Source organism: Podarcis erhardii, assembly GCF_964252035.2.
Source record: "Podarcis erhardii genome assembly, chromosome: 4".
Classification (NCBI taxonomy): domain Eukaryota; kingdom Metazoa; phylum Chordata; class Lepidosauria; order Squamata; family Lacertidae; genus Podarcis; species Podarcis erhardii.
The window spans coordinates 23,833,896-23,854,131 of NC_138508.1; the positions used below are offsets into that span (position 1 = coordinate 23,833,896).

General features: G+C 44.1%; 1 protein-coding gene across 2 annotated transcripts in view; it reads left to right on the top strand.

Moving 5' to 3' along the window:
* The first annotated feature begins 586 nt into the window (after window positions 1-586).
* The window catches only part of DDX10 (DEAD-box helicase 10), a 171,132-nt gene continuing 151,482 nt past the window's right edge, over window positions 587-20,236 (top strand). For both annotated transcript variants that reach the window (XM_081860229.1, XM_081860230.1), the window contains exons 1-8: window positions 587-898; window positions 7,415-7,475; window positions 9,310-9,440; window positions 9,663-9,821; window positions 10,746-10,866; window positions 12,922-13,111; window positions 16,590-16,716; window positions 19,006-19,168. In XM_081860229.1, the coding sequence (XP_081716355.1) occupies window positions 602-898; window positions 7,415-7,475; window positions 9,310-9,440; window positions 9,663-9,821; window positions 10,746-10,866; window positions 12,922-13,111; window positions 16,590-16,716; window positions 19,006-19,168 (1,249 nt within the window). In that variant the 5' untranslated portion in view covers window positions 587-601. The remainder of the gene's footprint in view (window positions 899-7,414; window positions 7,476-9,309; window positions 9,441-9,662; window positions 9,822-10,745; window positions 10,867-12,921; window positions 13,112-16,589; window positions 16,717-19,005; window positions 19,169-20,236) is intronic.

The following is a 20,236-nucleotide window of genomic DNA, read 5'->3' on the forward strand; positions in this document are numbered from 1 at the left end:
TTAATTCAGGGCCGTGGGTTCGAGACCCACGTTGGGCAAAAGACTGCAGGGGTTCAGGATTTCTCAAACTTGGGTCTCCCGTTGGACTACAACTCCCAGCATCCCTAGCGACCGGGACTAGTGATCAGGGATCACGGGATTTGTAGTCGCCCAAACAGTTTGGGAAACCCTGAACTAGATGACTTTCGCGGTCCCTTCCAACTCCACATGATAATTCCAGGGGGGCGAAAAAGCAAAAATTAGGTTCAGATGAAGCCTGTCCAATAATATCGTTCTTTTCTCTTTCTGCCCGACCCCTGTTCTCATGGCTTTTAGCAAGCGGCATTTAAAAAACGAGCAGCATTAGCCCAAGCGGCCAGTACGGAAGTGCTGCATAGAAATATACCGTACATTTTTAATATAAGTTATCCAGCGCAAGGACCACCATTTGGAACGAATCGATGGACGCATTGAAATCAATGGACGAATCAAAAGATGCATTAAACCCACGCGGGGGGCAGATTCCCTCGCAGATCTGGGGATCTGCGGGAGGATCTTCCCGTAGGGCAGGCTCCTCTCCCGCCCGCGGAGGGGTTGGGCTTTCCCTTCCCGTGGGGCGGAGATGGTGAGGCTGACGCGCTCTCCGTGCGCCCGGCTCCTCCTCCGGCCGCCGCTCGTTACGCTGCCGGGAAGCGTGTTTGCCGTCTCTCCCCACGCCGGCTCTTTCCGAGGCGGGATGGAGAAGAGCCGGGGGACCTTCGGGGGGCCCAGCGCGGACCCGGTGCGCAACTTCGAGCGCTGGAAGAAGAACTACGCCAAGCGCAAGGACCGGCTGCGCCAGCAGCGCCAAAAGCAGAAGCGCCCCGCTTGGGAGGTGGAGAAGGAGGGCATCGCCAGGCTGCAGCAGAGTTACTCGCAGGTAAGGGCAGAAAAGCCCCGCAGTAGAGCTGGGAGAGACCCCTGGAGAGGCGCTGCCAGTCAGTGCAAGCAGTACGGGGCTAGATGGACGAATGGTCTGAGCCGCGAGAGAAGGCAGCTGGGCGCGCAGGGTGCTTTGAAAGCGCACCCCAGCCTTCAAAGGATTCTGGCCCCTCGCGGTGTTCAGGAACTACAGCACCCAGGATCCTTTGGGGGTAGGAGGGGGCTTGCTCCAAATATGTTTTGGAGTGGTTCTCAAACTGCCCCCCCTCCTTTGGGCCACACTTTAAGAATAAAAATTTGCTCGCTGATTATTTTTTTATTGATAAAAAATGCATTGGGGAACGAAAAACAACAACAACAACTTGATTTGGAAAAAAGACATCTATCCATATTCTGCAAATAAAATTATTTTGATACTAATATAACACACTGAAATGTTTTAAGTGTTCCAGAAGACAAAGCAGGTGGCGCTGTGGGTTAAAGCACAGAGCCTAGGACTTGCTGATCAGAAGGTTGACGGTTCAAATCCCCTCGACGGGGTGAGCTCCTGTTGCTTGGTCCCTGCTCCTGCCAACCTAGCAGTTCGAAAGCACATCAAAGTGCAAGTAGATAAATAGGTACCGCTCCGGTGGGAAGGTAAACGGCGTATCCGTGCACTGCTCTGCTTTGCCAGAAGCGGCTTAGTCATGGTGGCCACATGACCCGGAAGCTGTACGCCAGCTCCCTCGGCCAATAAAGCATAATGAGCGCCGCAACCCCAGAGTCGGCCACGACTGGACCCAATGGTCAGGGGTCCCTTTACCTTTTATAACACACTGAAATGTTTTAAGTGTTCTAGAAGACAAGGGGGGGGGGACCAGTAGCTAATAAATGCTCCTCCACCAACAGCAATAGAAATGTAAAAAGCCACATTTTAGCAGTTACTGGAAGGCATATGCTGATGTTGGGGGCCAGGCAGACTTCCCTGGGGAGAAACAAAATAAAAAAATTCCTTCCAGTAGCACCTTAAAGACCAACTGAGTTAGTTCTAGGTATGAGCTTTCGTGTGCATGCACACTTCTTCAGATACACAGTATCTGAAGCCTCCCTGGGGAGGGCATCTAGTGTTAGTACCAACCTGGCTTGCCTCCATTGGAAGATGGACTCAAAACAGGATGTCTGATGACATGAAGTGTAGAGGGTTGGAAAAGGTGTTCCTTGGGGTTCCCTGGCCTTGTTTCAGATGAGGGTGCAGAAGGATGGAGTGTAGTTCCTATTAAGGAAGTAGAAATACAGATTGGATCACATACATTAGTTTATGGGGGTACTGATTGGTACCAGTGTTTGAAACTCCCCTTATTCTAGGCGTGTTTTGCAGAAGGGAATTTCATTAGCACGAGCAGTTTCTGAGCTTTGGGTGCAGTACTGCGCTTAAGATTTCGGATTAAAACTGCAAAGTGGAAGGAAAGGAGAACCTTTTTCTGCCTCCCCACTCCCAGCTGCTCTCTGAAGACTGGAGAATAGACCCTCTTAAGAATATTAAGAGGGTGGGCAGGAGAAAAACTAGACCATGTGAAAAATGAATATATTTTAGCTGTAGTTCATTCATTTTCTGCTTTGTATTCCTGTTATTAAAAAGTGCGCCTAGACATTCCGTTGTTGCGTCCTAGCCTAGGCTTAAGGTGCCAATTAGCTCCTAGCTTTCATATCTCAGTTTCTAACACTGCTTGGCACTGCTGAGGAAACGCAGTCAGACGGGCAGGGTATAAATAAAAAAATTACTATTATTATTAGGTGCCTGGAACCCCTGGATTCTTGCGTCACTCGGAGATTGGAGTTGGGTGCAATAATATAAAAATGTGATAGAGCACTTGGTGTCCCTTGGGCTTGCATGCCTTCGTGTTGTGAACCAAGAAGGTCTATGTACACACGCAAATACTTTGAACAATACAATTGTGCAATTTCTTTGTGAAAGGTGTTAGTGTTTAACAGTAGTGGCCAGTCTTCTGTAACACGTGAGCGAAATCTAAAGCACAGGGTTGTAGCTAATATATTTTTTTCCCTCTTGCTTGCCACATTTGCTGATGGGATGTGGGGTGGAATTCCCCCCCACCCCAAACCTATGTTTCAATCAATAAATCCTTTTATTTGTATGTCACCTTTCCGTAGTTAAAGGCATGCTTGAGGCAACTTACTACATGGGGAAAAACATAATTCAAAACAAAACGAAAGGAGTCGTAAACAATAATAACACATCAATAAACTATACCACCAAACTGAACAACATAAATCGTACTATAGATACAAACAATTCATATCTTTTAACGGCAACAACCCCCACCAACAAAACCCTCTAAGCAACATCCCAACCTAAGAGTCTGTTCGGCAGCCTCAGCTACTACTACTACTACTACTACTATGATCCATGGGTCCTCCTGCACTTTCCTCGCTTTCAACTACAGTGGTGCCCCGCAAGATGAATGCCTCGCAAGACGGAAAACTCGCTAGACGAAAGAGTTTTCCGTTTTGGAGGTGCTTTGCAAAACGAATTTCCTATGGGCTTGCTTTGCAAGACGAAAATGTCTTGCGAGCTCCTGCGGGTTTTTTCCCCTTCCCCCCCTTTTTCTAAGCCGCTTATCCGCTAAGCCGATAAGCCGCTAAACCGCTAATGGCGCTAATCCGCTAAGCCGTCAATGGGCTTGCTTCGCAAGACGGAAAAACCGCTAGACGAAGAGACTCGCGGAACGGATTCTTTTCGTCTTGCGAGGCACCACTGTACAGATCTCTCCTACCCTGTAGCATGTGAAGTGGATGGAGTTGGACTTTTCCTCTAGGAAGGAGATTTTGATGCTGGGTCATGTGCTCCTGGTTCTCTCTTTTCCTGTCCTGTGTGCATGATAGAAAACCTCTTTGCTGGCTCCCCATGCTTGCTGGCTCCCTTTTACAGCGATTTTATTTACTGCATTTTCTGGCGTATAAGACTACTTTTTAACCCAGGGAAATCTTCTCAAAAGTGGGGGGTCGTCTTATACCCCGGCTACAGCAGCAGCTCCTGTAGCAACTCCCCACCAAAGGATAAAACGACAGCAAATTAAATCAGAGGGCACCAAGCTCTCTAGATGAAGCAGAAATGCACTTGAAAATTAGCCCCAGAAGCCCCTGGCCTGGCCTGGAGACTGGGTTTTTAAATTTTTATTTGGTGTGCGTTGGAAGAAGGGTAGTCTTATATGGCGAGTATATCCCAAACTCTATATTTTAACTGGAAAAGTTGGGGGGTCGTCTTATACGCCCAGTCGTCTTATACACCGGAAAATACGGTACTTATTTACCGTATTACTGTTTTGCCCAATAACAAGAGTTCTGAGTAATGCTGAAAGCATTAAAATGCAATTCTGCACCATAAAACAAATAAAAATGCAGCATATAGCTGCAGCAGAAGCAGCAGCAGCGAACGAAATCATTCAGTAACAAAACTCTCAAAATGCCACAACCAATACAATATTAAATTTAGCTCAATCTTAAAATGAAAAATCTGGGTTTTTAATAAAGTTCTTAGCTTGTTGCTGTACGGACCACAAACCTTTTCCCAATCTTTTTTTCATGGGAGGCTGCTGATCTACTCAAAGCACCCTATGTTTACCATGAATTAATGCTACTGTCATTTCAAATACCAATACATTAAGGTTTTTTTTAATTATTGAGTTATATTGCAAATACATACAAATCAAAACATTTAAACATGAGAAGAAGAAAAAAAGATTTAAAAAGGTTACAAAGAACAAAAAAAGAAAGAAGAAAAGAAGAAATCTAAATAAATTACATAAACTAATACAATTAAATCTTAATGAAGATAAGTAAAATCATAGATGGAACAGCGTTAATTCATTCATTGTTAAACTAAGACTTTGCAAACCAAATACATACACTTTAAACAGTTACCTTTTACATACTGTCTGTTTTCCTAAGAAGCTGACACTTCTTAGGTATTTCATTTTTCATATTCTTTTGTTCTTTGGACTTCCGTCAGTCTCACGACAGTTCATTATTCTTAATTAAAACCAACTTATCTGTATTTCAGTACATCCCTCATCTTGGTATCAGGGAGCTTTTTACCTTTGCAGGGGTATGCTAGACAACCAGATCTTCACTACTGAACCTTGACTCTTCAGATATTTATTTTAGGTACTCCCATTCTTTATTAACTGTCTTATTTGACTTGTCTTTTATTATATCTGTCAGCTTTGCGAGTTCCAAGTACTCGCTCAGCTTACACAACCTCTTTGGTGGGTATGTGTTCCTCCTTCAAATATTTAGCCACCAATACTCTTGCTGCTGACGTAGCATAGAGAAATAGTCTTATTTTCTCTTTAGGGAAATTGTTTGTCAAAATTCCCAGAAGAAATACTTCAGGGTTTTTTTTGGTAAAATGTGGCTCTTAATAATTTTTTTCAATTCCTCATAGATTATGTCCCAGAATTTCTTTATCTCTTGGCATGCCCACCACATATGGTAGAAGTTTCCTGCTTGATTTTTGCATCCCCAAAACTTATTATTATGGGTTTTATTGATTTTTGCCAGCTTTACAGGGGTCAAATACCACCTATACAATGGTACCTCGGCTTACATACGCTTCAGGTTACATACGCTTCAGGTTACAGACTCCGCTAACCCAGAAATAGTGTTTCAGGTTAAGAACTTTGCTTCAGGATGAGAACCGAAATCGTGCTTTTGTGGCGCGGCAGCAGCAGGAGGCCCCATTAGCTAAAGTGGTGCTTCAGGTTAAGAACAGTTTCAGGTGAAGAATGGACCTCCGGAACGAATTAAGTACTTAACCTGAGGTACCACTGTATTGCATTTTCATAAAATTCTCTCTTATTCAATAACAAGCTGTAAATTTTAAGTTTTAAGATCTGGTTTCCACCACTCTTCATGTACAGAGTTATTGAAGCCAGTATGTTCTCAGCCAATGTGATTCTGAAACATCCCTTCCCTGAACCCAACACCTCTTTTTTTTTTAAAAAAAGCTCCCACTGAAATGAAAGCTATGTGACTAATTTCCATTTTGATGATTGCTCTGCATGGCAATAATACAGTTTTGAAACTGTGGCATCGTGAGCAGTGCTGAGAGAAACCCGTGGAGTGCAAAAACAGCAGCCGCTTTATATATATATATATATATATATATATATATATATATATATATATCCCAAGAGTAGAAATGATTAGGCAAATTTGTAATGAAGATATAGATGTGCATGTCAAGAGTTCTAAGCGAGGCAGGTCTGTAATCAGCTTTTTAAAAATCTCTGCAGATAGACGCCTAATGCAAATTAGACGCCTCATTTTGGGGGAGGGAAGTAGCAGGTTGAAAAATGTGACGATGGCATCGCTTCCTCTTCGTATTAAAAAATCACACATAAGACGTGCACCCTCTCATCTCATTACTTTCAGGGAAGCTGTGAATATTAGAGTTGGATGCAGTTACTGTAGGAATATTTAGATGATGGCTTTGATTGAAGTGAGATGTCTGGGATATATGTACAAACCAGGAACAGGTGGCCTCTGGGAACAAGGCAAGTGTTATACAGTATTCCTTTTGATTGCCATATTTACCCCCTGAGATGTTGGCCTTACATTTCCAAGTGTTGCTACGCAGCCATTAAGTAAAAGGTAAAGGGACCCCTGACCGTTAGGTCCAGTCGTGGCCGACTCTGGTGCTCTGGTGCTCATCTCGCTTTACTGGCCAAGGGAGCCGGCGTACAGCTTCCGGGTCATGTGGTCAGCATGACTAAGCCGCTTCTGGTGAACCAGAGCAGCGCATGGAAATGCTGTTTACCTTCCTGCCAGAGTGGTACCTATTTATCTACTTGCACTTTGTGCTTTCGAACTGCTAGGTTGGGAGGAGCTGGGGGTTCGAACCACCAACCTTCTGATTGGCGAGCCCTAGGCTCTGTCGTTTAACCCACAGCACCACCCGCGTCCCGTAGCCATTAAGTAGGGAACTGCAATTTTGGCCTGGCCTAAGAATCAGGAAGTCGAAAACCACTGACAGACTGCAGTCTAAGATTGCTAGTGATCCCTAGTTTATTAAGGAGCAACAAACCAGGTGTTGGGTTTGACTGACATGGGAAGCCACACTTAATTGTGACTTCTTGGTTTGTGCCTTCCCTTGTTTCAGGGGAGGGGTGATTGTGCAGCGAGCCACTAGCAGGCTGCTTGTTCCTACATAAACTGTGACAAACCAAAACAAAATTAAAAAATTCCTTCCAGTAGCACCTTAAAGACCAACTAAGTTAGTTCTTGGTATGAGCTTTCGTGTGCATGCACACTTCTTCAGATACAAAACAAACCAGCAACTCTTTTTTTCAGTGACAAACCAGCAACTCTTTTTTTCGACTCTGATGTGAGAATCTCTCTCACGGCAGCTAATTCTGTGTAATTAAGAAATTTGAGAGGGGACTGAGTTGACAGATCCTCTTGTTCGATAATCTAAACGAGATCCTTTCAGATTTCACTTTTCTTTGCTTATTTTCAGATAAATGCAAATGAGGTTGTAAGATTTTCGGATTTTCCATTATCTAAGAAAACACTGAAAGGTAAGCACAATATTTTAGCAAGAATCTCTGTCACAGTTATTAGCCTACAAACGTATGCCAGGCATTTTCTGCTCCCAAAAATATTTTACAAACGTTCCCTTCTTAGTTGCATAGGGGTGATTTTTTTTTTAACTTGCCTATAAGTAACCTGGCAGCAGTTATGTACAAGCCTGCATGATTAGCCGGTTGAAGAAAGCATATTATCCAACGAATCACCACCTGCCAAGCAATACCTTAACTGTTGCTTTCCAATTATGTATTGCTTTTCCAACAGTTTTCCTAATGTGTGATACCCTTAATTGGTGTCCTAGGGTACGTGTCAACTTCATATAATTATATATTCTGCACTAATATTCTTAACTCGTTAATAACTTTGAGTGACATCGCTGCCTCAAAGTGTTGAGGATCAACTGCATGTGGAGAGATACAGTTGGACAACGGGAGAGATCCAGTTTCCCACCTCCACCCCTGGTGTAGGGCCTTGCAAGAATCCCATGTGGAGTTTGCTATGTGTGACAAATGCACACTTCTAAGGTGCACATATGGGGTGAATTGGGCCCTTGCACATTGATTACACATGGTGAACCATGTGCAAGATCTAGTGAATGTTCTTTGCCTTCGACTATAGCCATATTTGATACACAGGCTTGCAAAGCGGTTCACATAAATATTTACCAGTATGCATTTACAGATAGGTAGCCGTGTTGGTCTTCCATAGTCAAAACAAAAAATTCCTTCCAGTAGCACCTTAAAGACCAACTAAGTTAGTTCTAGGTATGAGCTTTCGTGTGCATCTGAAGAAGTGTGCATGCACACGAAAGCTCATACCTAGAACTAACTTAGTTGGTCTTTAAGGTGCTACTGGAAGGAATTTTTTGTTTTTACCAGTATGCATGCCCTTCAGTTATTTTTAACATGCTGAAATCCCGAAACTGCAGCCACTCACCTCTCAGGTCTTTTTTCAGTCTATAAAACGTCCCTTGCCTTAGTTGTTAAGAGATCATTCTCTACTCATCTCAGGTAATTTGGAGGATGGGAAGTTCAGATGAACCTTCTCACATGTCGGATAGAGATTGAAGTGCCCTTCAGATGTTGTAGACTGTAACACTCATGATCCACAGCCAGGAGTGATGGGAGTTGTAGTCCACAACATCTGGAGGCAACAATGTTGGCTACCCTTGTGTTAAAATAACAAGCTAGGGCAGTGGTCCTCAGACTTCTTTCTCTGGGCAACTTCGTTATCTTGTACCATGCCAAATTACAATAAATACACGGGAAAACAAAACAACAACAACAACTAGGATTGGCCTCAGGATCACTTGACGCTCTTGCCCTCCTATTGGATCTATCCATATTCTGAAAATTAAGAAATATTTAGATTTTAATACAATACTTTGCTGAAATGTCTTAATGTTTCTTTGATTGTCCTTGAATCTTCCTGCCACACTTACCACCCTCTCCTGCCACATCGCTGTGGTGCGCCTCACCCTTTGAGAACCACCAAGGGCTTGTGGACTAGCCCCTGAAGCCCACCAGCAATTGTGAGAATGGTTCTTTAGCTGTGTACATTGGGCTTCTCCATTTCAGAGATGGGGAGGGGTGTAGGCTTTAGGTCAACCAGAGTCTCCTCCTTGCACAGAAGAGCAGTCTTAGTACATGTGTAGGCCTACTTCTCACAGCAGCTGAATGCTGTCAGTGGCGGCGGCACTAGGTCACATACCACCACCACTGGACTCTCACATGCTTTTAACATGAGAGTTTCTCTCCCTCCCCCCTGGTGAATGGTTGATTCCAAGCAGGTTGATATATATATATATGGTCTTCCTCACACCAGGACTGCAGGAAGCTCAGTATCGCATGGTGACTGAAATCCAGAGGCAGACCATAGGTTTGGCCTTGCAAGGTAAAGACGTATTAGGAGCTGCGAAGACTGGATCTGGCAAAACGTTGGCTTTCATTGTACCTGTAAGTAATGTATCTCATAATTTCATATTCTACTGTAGGCCCAGGGGCAGCCAATATGACGCCCTTTGGTTGTTGTGGACTGCCAAATCCCATCAGCTCCAGTGAGCTTGGCCAGTGACTATGGGCATTGCAGCCCTGATTTTTCTTTTCCCCTTAAAAAAAAAAAAAAATTGCTGAGTGAAATTTATAGAGCTTCTAACTGGCATTTTTGTCGCTGTCCAGGCTCTGGAAATCTTATACCGTCAACAGTGGACTCCCATGGATGGACTGGGAGTTCTGATCATATCGCCTACCCGAGAGTTGGCATACCAAACGTTTGAGGTTCTGCGTAAGGTGGGGAAGAATCACGAGTTCTCGGCTGGGCTTATCATTGGTGGAAAGGTATGTTCCTTCCATATTTTTTTTTTTAATACAGGATCTCCCCCTACCGCTCCCTCTATCTAACCCATAAGAATTGCTTATGGTTTGAAAATTATACTGGAATGTTGTACTAAGTGACTGGGAAGTAATTTTCTTAGAACTCGGTGTGACATATTTCCAAGGAAATGGGTTCCAATGAAACATTGGCACACACATACCCCCATTTAAAAGGCATGGGCCATGTGCTGACTGTAATGTACAGCCTTTCAAGAAAGCTCTGTATTGATTTTCCACCATAAGGGCACGTATTGCCCATTGAAAGCTGTCCCAGTGAAGTGAGTTGTCACAGGCTTGCCTGAGAATGCTTTGATTCTGATTTTGGTGTCCCTCTGGGTGTTGGGTGTCCCACAGAGGCTTGATGCATTTAAGCAAGGTTTGATGGAGTCACTGAAAATGTCCCAAGCAGAGGCAGTGATTTGGTTTTACTGGAAAACTCTGAATTTGAAAAAGTTCAGTCTGTGTCAGAAAACTTTCTGATGCCTTAGAGAACAACCTAAGCATGTTCATTTACTTGTACTTAAACAAATCGAAGCATTTTGAAGCTGCCACTTTTGCCTAATAATGTATTTGCAATTGGCATTCATTCCCAGTTACTTACGGACTTGTGAACTGGAAAAATAAAGCACTGGGAAATTTTCTTCCTTGCATTGTTAGTCTAAAGGTGCCTCTGGGTTGTGGCTTGTCGTGTAGATAGAATTTTTCTGTGTGCCACAAGACACACAGTATGAAATCGCTCAGGGGTGTGTGTGTGTGTGTGTGTGTGTGTGTGTGTGTATGGCCAGATCTTAGTGTGATCTGCTGCACCTGAATGGGCTTGGAGAGGAGCTCCCTGCGTCATAACCATATATTCTGAAATCATGCCCTCACACCTGTCTGATGTTTCAGGACCTGAAACAAGAATCAGAAAGAATCCACAATATAAACATACTGATATGTACTCCGGGACGGCTTTTACAGCACATGGACGAAACATCATATTTCCATGCCTGCAATCTGCATATGTTGAGTAAGTGAAATGCTTCAATTTATTTTCTATCTTTTTTTGCTTTTACTGAATAGGCTTAATCAGAAATCTGTAAATGGTCCAAAATGCTAGCACTGGAAGCCACTTCCCAGAGCTGAAGCTCCATTAAAGCACGCCGAGGATGAACTGGGGTTGTGGCTTCCGTGCTTGATCGTTGTAACATACAAAGCCTTTCCATGAATTGGAAGTGAATGGGAAGAACCTGTTTGTGCTCCATTATTTGGTTCCATTTTTGTTGATCCGCAGACAGGACTTCTACTAAATGCATTGCAGATAAATACATTAAACACTGAAAAAGTGTTTGGTTGGTGGGCAGTGGAGAGGTGAGCAGGCCAGAAGACCAAATCAGTGCTCCGTGCACAGATGTGGTTCGGTGCACTTGGATAAGCTAGTCCCATTTTATTTATTGCTTTTGTAGTCCTCTTCTTTGCCAGCGTGTCAGAGTTGGTCTGTCGTTTTAGAACGCACACAATATGAACATCTTCAATAAAAGCAGTAGAACAATAGGTCAGGCTGCTGTAAGATTCCCCACCCTGGGAACAGGTAACCTCAAGTTCTTGGTCTAGGCAGGCATACACATACTTAGAGCTCTTGGAACAGCCAAGCATATGAAGCTGCTAAGATCACTGCCCCATTGAACCCAGTACTGTCTACTCTGATCGGAAGCAGCTTTCCAGGGTCTCAGGCAGAGGGTCATCCCTTACCCTGGAGATGGCAGGGATTGGATCTGGGACCTTCTGCTTGCCAAGGATGTACTGTGCCACATTGCTGTGGCCCCTTGTCTCTGTTTGTTACATAATAATAATAATAATAATAATAATAATAATAATAATAATAATTTATTATTTATACCCTGTCCATCTGGCTGGGTTTCCCCAGCCACTTTGGGTGGCTCCCAACAGAATATTAAAAACACGATAAAACAGCAAACATTAAAAACTTCCCTAAGAAGGGTAACCTTCAGATGTCTTCTAAAAGTCAGATAGTTGTTTATTTCCTTGACATCTGATAGGAGGGTGTTCTACTACCGAGAAGGTGCCACTACCGAGAAGGCCCTCTGCCTGGTTCCCTTTAACCTCACTTCTAGCAATGAGAGAACCACCAGAAGGCCCTTGGAGCTCAGTGTCCGGGCTGAATGATGGGGGTGGAGACGCTCCTTCAGGTATACTGGGCCAAGGCCATTTAGGGCTTTAAAGGTCAGCACCAACACTTTAAATTGTCTTCGGAAAATTACAGGGAGCCAATGTAGGTCTTTCAGGACCAGTGTTGTATGGTCTCAGCGGCCACTCCCAGTCACCAATCTAGCTGCCACATTCTGAATTAGTTGTAGTTTCCGGGTCACCTTCAAAGGTAGCCCCACGTAGAGCGCATTGCAGTAGTCCAAGTGGGAGGTAACCAGAGCATGCACCACTCTGGCGAGACAGTCTGTGGGCAGGTAGGGCCTCAGCCTGCATACCAGATGAAGCTGGACACAGAATTGACCTGCACCTCCATGGACAGCTGTCAGTCCAAAATGAGTCCCAGGCTGCGCACCTGGTCCTTCAGGGGCACAGTTCCCCCATTCAGGACCAGGGAGTCATCTGCACCTGCTCGCCCCCTGTCCCCCAAAACAGTCCTTCTGTCCTGTTAGGATTTAACCTCAATCTGTTAGCTGCCATCTATCCTCCCACCGCCTCCAGACACTCACACAGGAAAGCTATTATATGTGAATGAATTCTCACATGTGGAAGTAGGCTTGACTGAGGTGTCAAAAGCTTTTGTAAGTGATATTTGAACAGAGGCTGGACGGTCCTCTGTCAGGGATGCTGTAGTTTGCATCCTGCATTGTAGTGGGTTCAATTAGGTGACCTCCTAAGGCCCTGCCTGTGAAGGCTGACCCCCAACAAATCCCTTCTTGTGTGTATTTTGGAGCGATGCCTTTCATGTGGATAAGCCCCTGCTATCAGTGTGGAAATTAGTCTCACGCTCTGTCTGAAGGTTAGAAGCTTAGGGGAGAAAAAAAATCCAATTCCCTCCAGCTGGCCTTTCTCATTCCAGTACTTGATGAAGCTGACAGAATTCTGGACATGGGTTTTGCTGATACGATGAACGCAATCATAGAAAACCTTCCCGAGACGCGCCAGACTCTGCTTTTCTCAGCCACGCAAACCAAATCAGTGAAGGACCTGGCCCGGCTGAGCTTGAAAGATCCAGAATATATCTGGGTACATGAGAAGGCAAAGTTCAGGTAGGAGAATTCTTCTCTATCTAGACTTCGAAGGAAGTAAAGTGTAGCTCTGTTTTACTCCATTATGTGCCTGTTTATGGAAGGGGTGGGATGGAGAGTCATGTTATTCAACCTGAGGCCTTGGGATAACATAGGCTAGAAAACTGAAGTTGGCACACACACACACACACACACACACACACGAGAGAGAGAGAGAGAGAGAGAGAGAGAGAGAAAGAAATTAATTGGGTCAGTTGAAGTGTGGTTGTAGAATTCTTTGCTTCAACTCCTGTTCTGTCATTTTAAGTACTATGTGTGCTACAAATCACTGTGATATATAACTTTTTGGCCCTGCGGCAGGGAGCTGTAAGAAGTAAGTATATAAAATAGCCAATTTAAAATAGATGAAACTGGCTTAACTGTGTGACTGTCAAAAGCCAGCCTAAGTAATTCTTGATTAGATACTCATCTCTCTCAATCACCAAGATTTCAACAGGTGACCAGAAAATTTAAAGATGTAGGATTCAATTTGCAATTGAATTAAAGGCCAGCCCGGCAGCTGAAAACAATAATGCATACTTCTAAGTTTATGCATGCTTAGGACTACGCGTTCCGTGACTTTCAATAAATCAGGGGTGGGGAACCAATCTTTTTTTGGGGGGTAAGAGGGCTGCATTCCCTCCTGTGTAGAGTTTTGAGGGCTGCATGACAGCGGTGGTTGGGATCAGAGGCAAAATGGGCAGAACAACAAATTCATTGTTGTTGTTACAGTGGTACCTCGGGTTACAGATGCTTCAGGTTACAGACTCCGCTAACCCAGAAATAGAACGAATTAAGTTCTTAACCCAAGGTACCACTGTATTAGGGACGTGGGTGGCACTGTTGGTTAAACCACAGAGCCTAGGACTTCCTGATCAGAAGGTCAGCAGTTCGAATCCCCACAACGGGGTGAGCTCCTGTTTCTCGGTCCCTGCTCCTCCCAACCTAGCAGTTCAAAAGCACATCAAGTGCAAGTAGATAAATAGGTACCGCTCCGGCAGGAAGGTAAACGGCGTTTCCGTGCGCTGCTCTGGTTCGCCAGAAGCGGATTAGTCATGCTGGCCACATGACCCGGAAGCTGTACGCCGGCTCCCTCGGCCAGTAAAGCGAGATGAGCGCCGCAACCCCAGAGTCGGTCATGACTGGACCTAATGGTCAGGGTCCCTTTACCTTTACCTTTACCACTGTATTTATTACATTTCTGTACTGCCCTTCATCCAAGGTTAACAGGGCGGTTTACAGTATAAAAACATGAAAATACATAGCATAGTAACAAACAAAAACAACGTTCCTCTCCCCAATTTAAAAGGCCAATGATAGCTCAGTTAGGCAAAGGCCTGGGAGAAGAGGAGTGTTTTTGCTTGACACCTAAAGATAGGTAACAAAGGCACCAGGTGAGTCTCTGGGGGGGAGAGCATTCCACAAGCGGGGAGCCACTGCGGAAAAGGCCTGTTCTTGTGTTGCCACCCTCTGGACCTCTTGTGGCGGAGGCACATGAAGATTGAAGCATCCAGGCCAGTTCATAAGGGGAGAGGCGATCCTTGAGGCATGTGGTCCTGAGCCATTTAAGGCTTTACAGGCAAAATGTAGCACTTAGAAATGGGCCTGGAATCTAATTGGTGGCCAGCGCAGTTGGGCCTAGATTGGCATTCTATATACTCCCAAGCTACATACCTGCTCCTTCCTGTGGGAGTGTAACCTCATCAAGAGCAGGTCACCTCCCATCCATTCTAGTCTATGACCATCCACAAAGAGTGCTTCAGTCTTTTCCTTCAGTTTGTTGGCTCTCATCCAGTCCATTATCCAGGCAGGACAAAGGTCCAGCACTTCCACTGCCTCACCTGCGGTATGTAAAGGAGAAATAGAGCTGTGTGTCATCAGCATAGTGCTGACAACGTACTCCAAAAGTCTGGGTGACCCCACTCGGGTTAAACAGCATGGAGGGATAATACTGAACCCTGAGGAACCCTACATTGAAGGCTTCCCAGGGAACTACTGCAAAGCAGTGGAAAAAACGTGTATTTACCATTGTACACTAGGCTAGTTTCTACACACATTCAGAGACCCCTCTCTAAACTCCATCCAGACAAGCAAGAGGTGCTTTTCGTAGATTTCACAGAATTGTAGAGCTGGAAGTATCATCTTGAGTGTCATCTAGTCGAACCTTAGTCTGATTTAATGTGCACTCTTGCAGGGATTTTTATTTTATTTTTTCTGGTGGGTGAGCGAACGGTAATGCCTTTGTGATGACACTTCTGTGCTCTTTGGAAAAATCCAAGCAGCTTGAATTGGGACATTAAAACAAAGCACGTATATTTTTAAATGGGAATTACTGCTTTGAGAAACAGTATTTCACAGTTTACCAGAATGAGGGGGTGGGGATTCCGAGCAAGATTAGTACAAGGCAGCGATGTCAGCTGCGTAATTTACGGAGCAATGGGCTGGATCAAATTATTACAGATCACTGCAATTCCGGCAGAGCAACAGCCATCTTCAATAAAACACCGGGGATTTTTTTTAAAAAAAGGTTTCAGGTTCAACCATGGCAGGGTATAATGAAGTATTTTGCGTTAAGTTTTGAGCGTGGTGGGGGAGCATTAATTTAAGGCACTTATATCTCAGCAGTTCACAATCTGATTGGAATGCATCTTTGCATAGGTTTGCTGTGAGTTGTATTGATGCTTTCTGCCAGAGATCAGTGGGTGAGGGTATGATATGTGCGGAGGAAACCCCTGACCTTTCCAGTTAGAAAAGCATCTCTAGAAAACACTTCTATTCCAGACCCTGAAGAGCAGTGGTCAACAAACTTTTTTAGCAGGGGGCCGGTCCACTGTCCCTCCAACCTTCTGGGGGGCTGAACTATATATATTTTTTTTAGGGGGGGGGGAAATGAACAAATTCCTATGCCCCACAAATAACCCGGAGATGCATTTTAAATAAAAGGACATATTCTACTCATGTAAAATTACCCTGGTTCCTGGACCATCCACAGGCCGGATTTAGAAGGCAATTGGGCCGGATCTGGCCCCCGGGCCTTAGTTTGCCTACCCATGCTGAAGAGGCACTGCTGGGTGGAGTAGACAAGCCTTCTCCATCCTGGTGCCCACCACATGTTTTGGACTATAACCCCCAGGCAGCACATGACTAGATCTATATGATTTAATATTATTTATTTCATTTGTACACTGACCTATACATATGTTCTTTGGTTTTAAGTTCTTTGGTTTTAATGACTTATGCCTTGTTTATCTATATTTTGCTCTTAGTTAATTCATGGGTTGTGATTGAGATTGATGGGGTTGTGTATGTGTGTTTATACACACACACATTTATACATAAACATACATATTTCGTATTCTACTTGTGTTGGCCACCTTGTGCACCATTTGGTAGAAAGGCAGGATGATAAATTGTGCCCAATAATAATGATGATAAATATGTGATTATTATTATTTTTTAGTACTCCAGCAACTTTGGAACAGAACTACGTTGTTTGTGAACTGCACCAGAAAATCAATATGTTGTACTCCTTTTTGAGAAGTCATCTGAATAAGAAAAGTATTGTATTTTTTGCAAGCTGTAAAGAGGTATTGAATATCTATAATTCTATCTCTTAACCATTTATAAAAAATGCTTTCTCTTTTTCTTTTCTTTTTAAATATCAAGTTAATACCATTCCTGCCAGGACTTCAGGCAAGGGTCTTGTATCATAAATTAAAGCACCTGTGACATATTCTCCTGTGCCCAGCAAGCGGGAATATGTTAATAAATACTTTAAAACAGGAGATATTAAAAGTTTGGTATAGTGGGTAAAGGTTTGTGCAGAAGTCCAGCGAAATGTCTTCCTGTTTGAGTCCTGAAGCTGAACATGCAGTTCTACTAGAGATTACAGTGGTACCTCAGGTTACAGATGCTTCAGGTTACAGACGCTTCAGGTTACAGACTCCGCTAACCCAGAAATAGTACCTTGGGTTAAGGACTTTGCTTCAGGATGAGAACAGAAATCGCATGGCAGCAGCGGGAGGCCCCATTAGCTAAAGTGGTACCTCAGGTTAAGAACAGTTTCAGGTTAAGAATGGACATCCAGAACGAATTAAGTTCTTAACCCGAGGTACCACTGTACACTTAAGTGTCCTCAAGCCAGTTTTTCTCTCTCTGTGTCTCTATATCTACCTATCTAAACTTAGGCCTAGTTCATTTACAAGCAGAAGATGGGATGGTAAATATGCATCCCAAACAGCAGGGATTCTCAAACTTTCTACTGTCATAGCCCACTTGAGACAGCTGAGAATTACAGTGGTACCTCAGTTTACAACCTTAATCCATTCTGCAAGTCCGTTCTTAAACTGAAACTGTTCTTAAACCGAGGTGCGCTTTCCCTAATGAGGCCTCCCACTGCCCGTGCCCTTTCACTGTTCGGATTATGTTCTTAGACCGAGGTAAAGTTCGCAAACTGTGACACTACTTCCGGTTTTGCGGAGTTCGTAAACTGAATAGTTTGTAAACAGGGCTGTTCTTAAACTGAGGTACCACTGTACTGAGGTCTACCGGTTACAAAATAGTGCTGTGTGGGCATAGCCAGGTATAAAATGGTGACCGCTGCAGGCAGAGTTTGACATAAGCATTTACTGACTACTTTCTACTGATAGGTTTTTTCACCACAGCATTTTCCGTGTGGTGTTTTCCTTGTGTCAAGCTTTCCTCACAATAAATGACCTTTGCTCTGGAGGTATTGTTACTCAGCCTACCTGCTGTTTCAAATAAGTGTTGAACACACACACACCCACACACCCACACACCCACACACCCACACCCCAAATGTCCCTGGGTTGAAAGAACAAAATAAAAAAATTCCTTCCAGTAGCACCTTAAAGACCAACTAAGTTAGTTCTTGGTATGAGCTTTCGTGTGCATGCACACTTCTTCAGATATCTAGATATCTGAAGAAGTGTGCATGCACACGAAAGCTCATACCAAGAACTAACTTAGTTGGTCTTTAAGGTGCTACTGGAAGGAATTTTTTTATTTTGTTTTGACTATGGCAGACCAACACGGCTACCTATCTGTAACTGGGTTGAAAGAGTTTTGGAAAAAGATACTGCTGTTTTTGTAATTACGAAGAGGTAGGATCCTCCTCTGATATTGTTGAACTTAAAGAAAGTAAAAAACAACAACATCGCACCATCTCTGATGTCCATAACTGTAAATCTGTTCGTGACACTGGATTGTGATTAAAAAGCCTGGGAAATTTGTTTAAAACATGAGAAGAATTCTGCTGCATCATACCAAAGGCCCTTCTAGACTTGAATTCTGTTCTCACAGTGGCCATGGGAAGTTCGCAAACAGGGCAGGATAATTCTTCAGGAACCTTAGCAGCTGAGTTTGAAAATGAAAATGATTTCTATTCAAACTGCTCCCTGACGGATCAGGGTGCCTTTTTTGGTCAAGTGGAACATTTTAGTTAATCAGTCAAACTGAATAATTGAAGTAAGGAAAAATGAACAATTTAAGCGGCAACTTTATAGTAATAGCGATTGCTATTTCTAAATTCACTCATTCCCCGCCCCCTAAGCATAGGGCTACCGCAGCTTTGATGATAAGATTGGAAGCAATGACATGTCAGTAGGAATGGGCTTGAACACCCTTCCCTCCCCACCCAGCCCCAGTGCCTGGCTAACGTTTTTCAGATGCAGAGCCCTTTGCTGTGGCTAATAAATTAAATTAAACACTGGAAGCGTCAGTCAGGGTTCTCCTGCATCATGTACAGTTTGGCCCTATCGCCCCATTGTTGTACAGGCCACGTTATAGAGCAGCATACGCATAAAACAAGTCCCTGCCCCAAAGAACTTACAGTCTGAATTGTTACTGGTTTCTAGGTCCAGTATTTGTTTAGAGTCTTCTGCCGTCTTCGACCCGGGCTCCCTATACTGGCTCTTCACGGCAAGCAGCAGCAGATGAAGAGAATGGAAGTCTACACTGATTTTGTGCGCAAGAAATCGGCAGTTCTCTTTGCTACGGATCTTGCGGCTCGGGGCCTTGGTAAGCGCTCTCAAGTTCTTCCACGTTTATATAAAGTTGCAGAACTACCTGTTCCGAGGGCAGGTGCCCAGGACTGTGAACTTACATTATATATAAAAAAATAAGAGCCTATAGTTTGCTAGAAAGAAATGTATAGAGCAAAATGTGCTGGTACCTCCTAAACAATGTCTGTGAAATGAGAGTTGCAAGATAACTATGGATATTTTTTCCTGGTACTGAGGATTGTTTCCCATTCTCACTAGACAGCAACAGCATCTATGTTTGTGTTTGTGTCTGTGATCTCCATAATCAGCAGGACATAGCTGACTTTCCATGGTAAACATAAGGTTGTTGAGGAATGGTTGCCTATCTGAAGAAGTGTGCATGCACACGAAAGCTCATACCTAGAACTAACTCAGTTGGTCTTTAAGGTGCTACTGGAAGGAATTTTTTTATTTTGTTTTGACCATGGCAGACCAACACGGCTACCTATCTGTAACTGCCTCTCTTAAGTTTGTGTTCTGCCATGCTCCCCATGGCAGCCATTTGTGTTATGCCACGCCCCCTTCTTGGCAGCCATTTTGTGACTGGTGCCCCAGCACTCTCTCAAAATTCAAAACGCACCCAGTCTTCCGAAAAGTTTGGTGACACCTATTTTAGCCTGATGGGACGTGGGTGGTGCTTTGGGTTAAACCACAGAGCCTAGGACTTGCCGATCGGTCGGCGGTTCGAATCCCCACAACGGGGTGAGCTCCCGTTGCTCGGTCCCAGCTCCTGCCAACCTAGAAGTTTGAAAGCATGTCAAAGTGCAAGTAGATAAATAGGTACCGCTCCGGTGGGAAGGTAAACGGCATTTCCGTGTGCTGCTCTGGTTCGCCAGAAGTGGCTTAGTCATGCTGGCCAGTAAAGCGAGATGAGCGCCACAACCCTATAGTCGGTCACGACTGGACCTAATGGTCAGGGGTCCCTTTACCTTTACCTATTTTAGCTTGAAGCTTAAAAGCAGATAACGATGGTGGCAGGCATGCTTCAAAGGTGAATGCAGTAATGATATGCAAGGGGAGGAATTCAACATGGCACTGAGGAGAT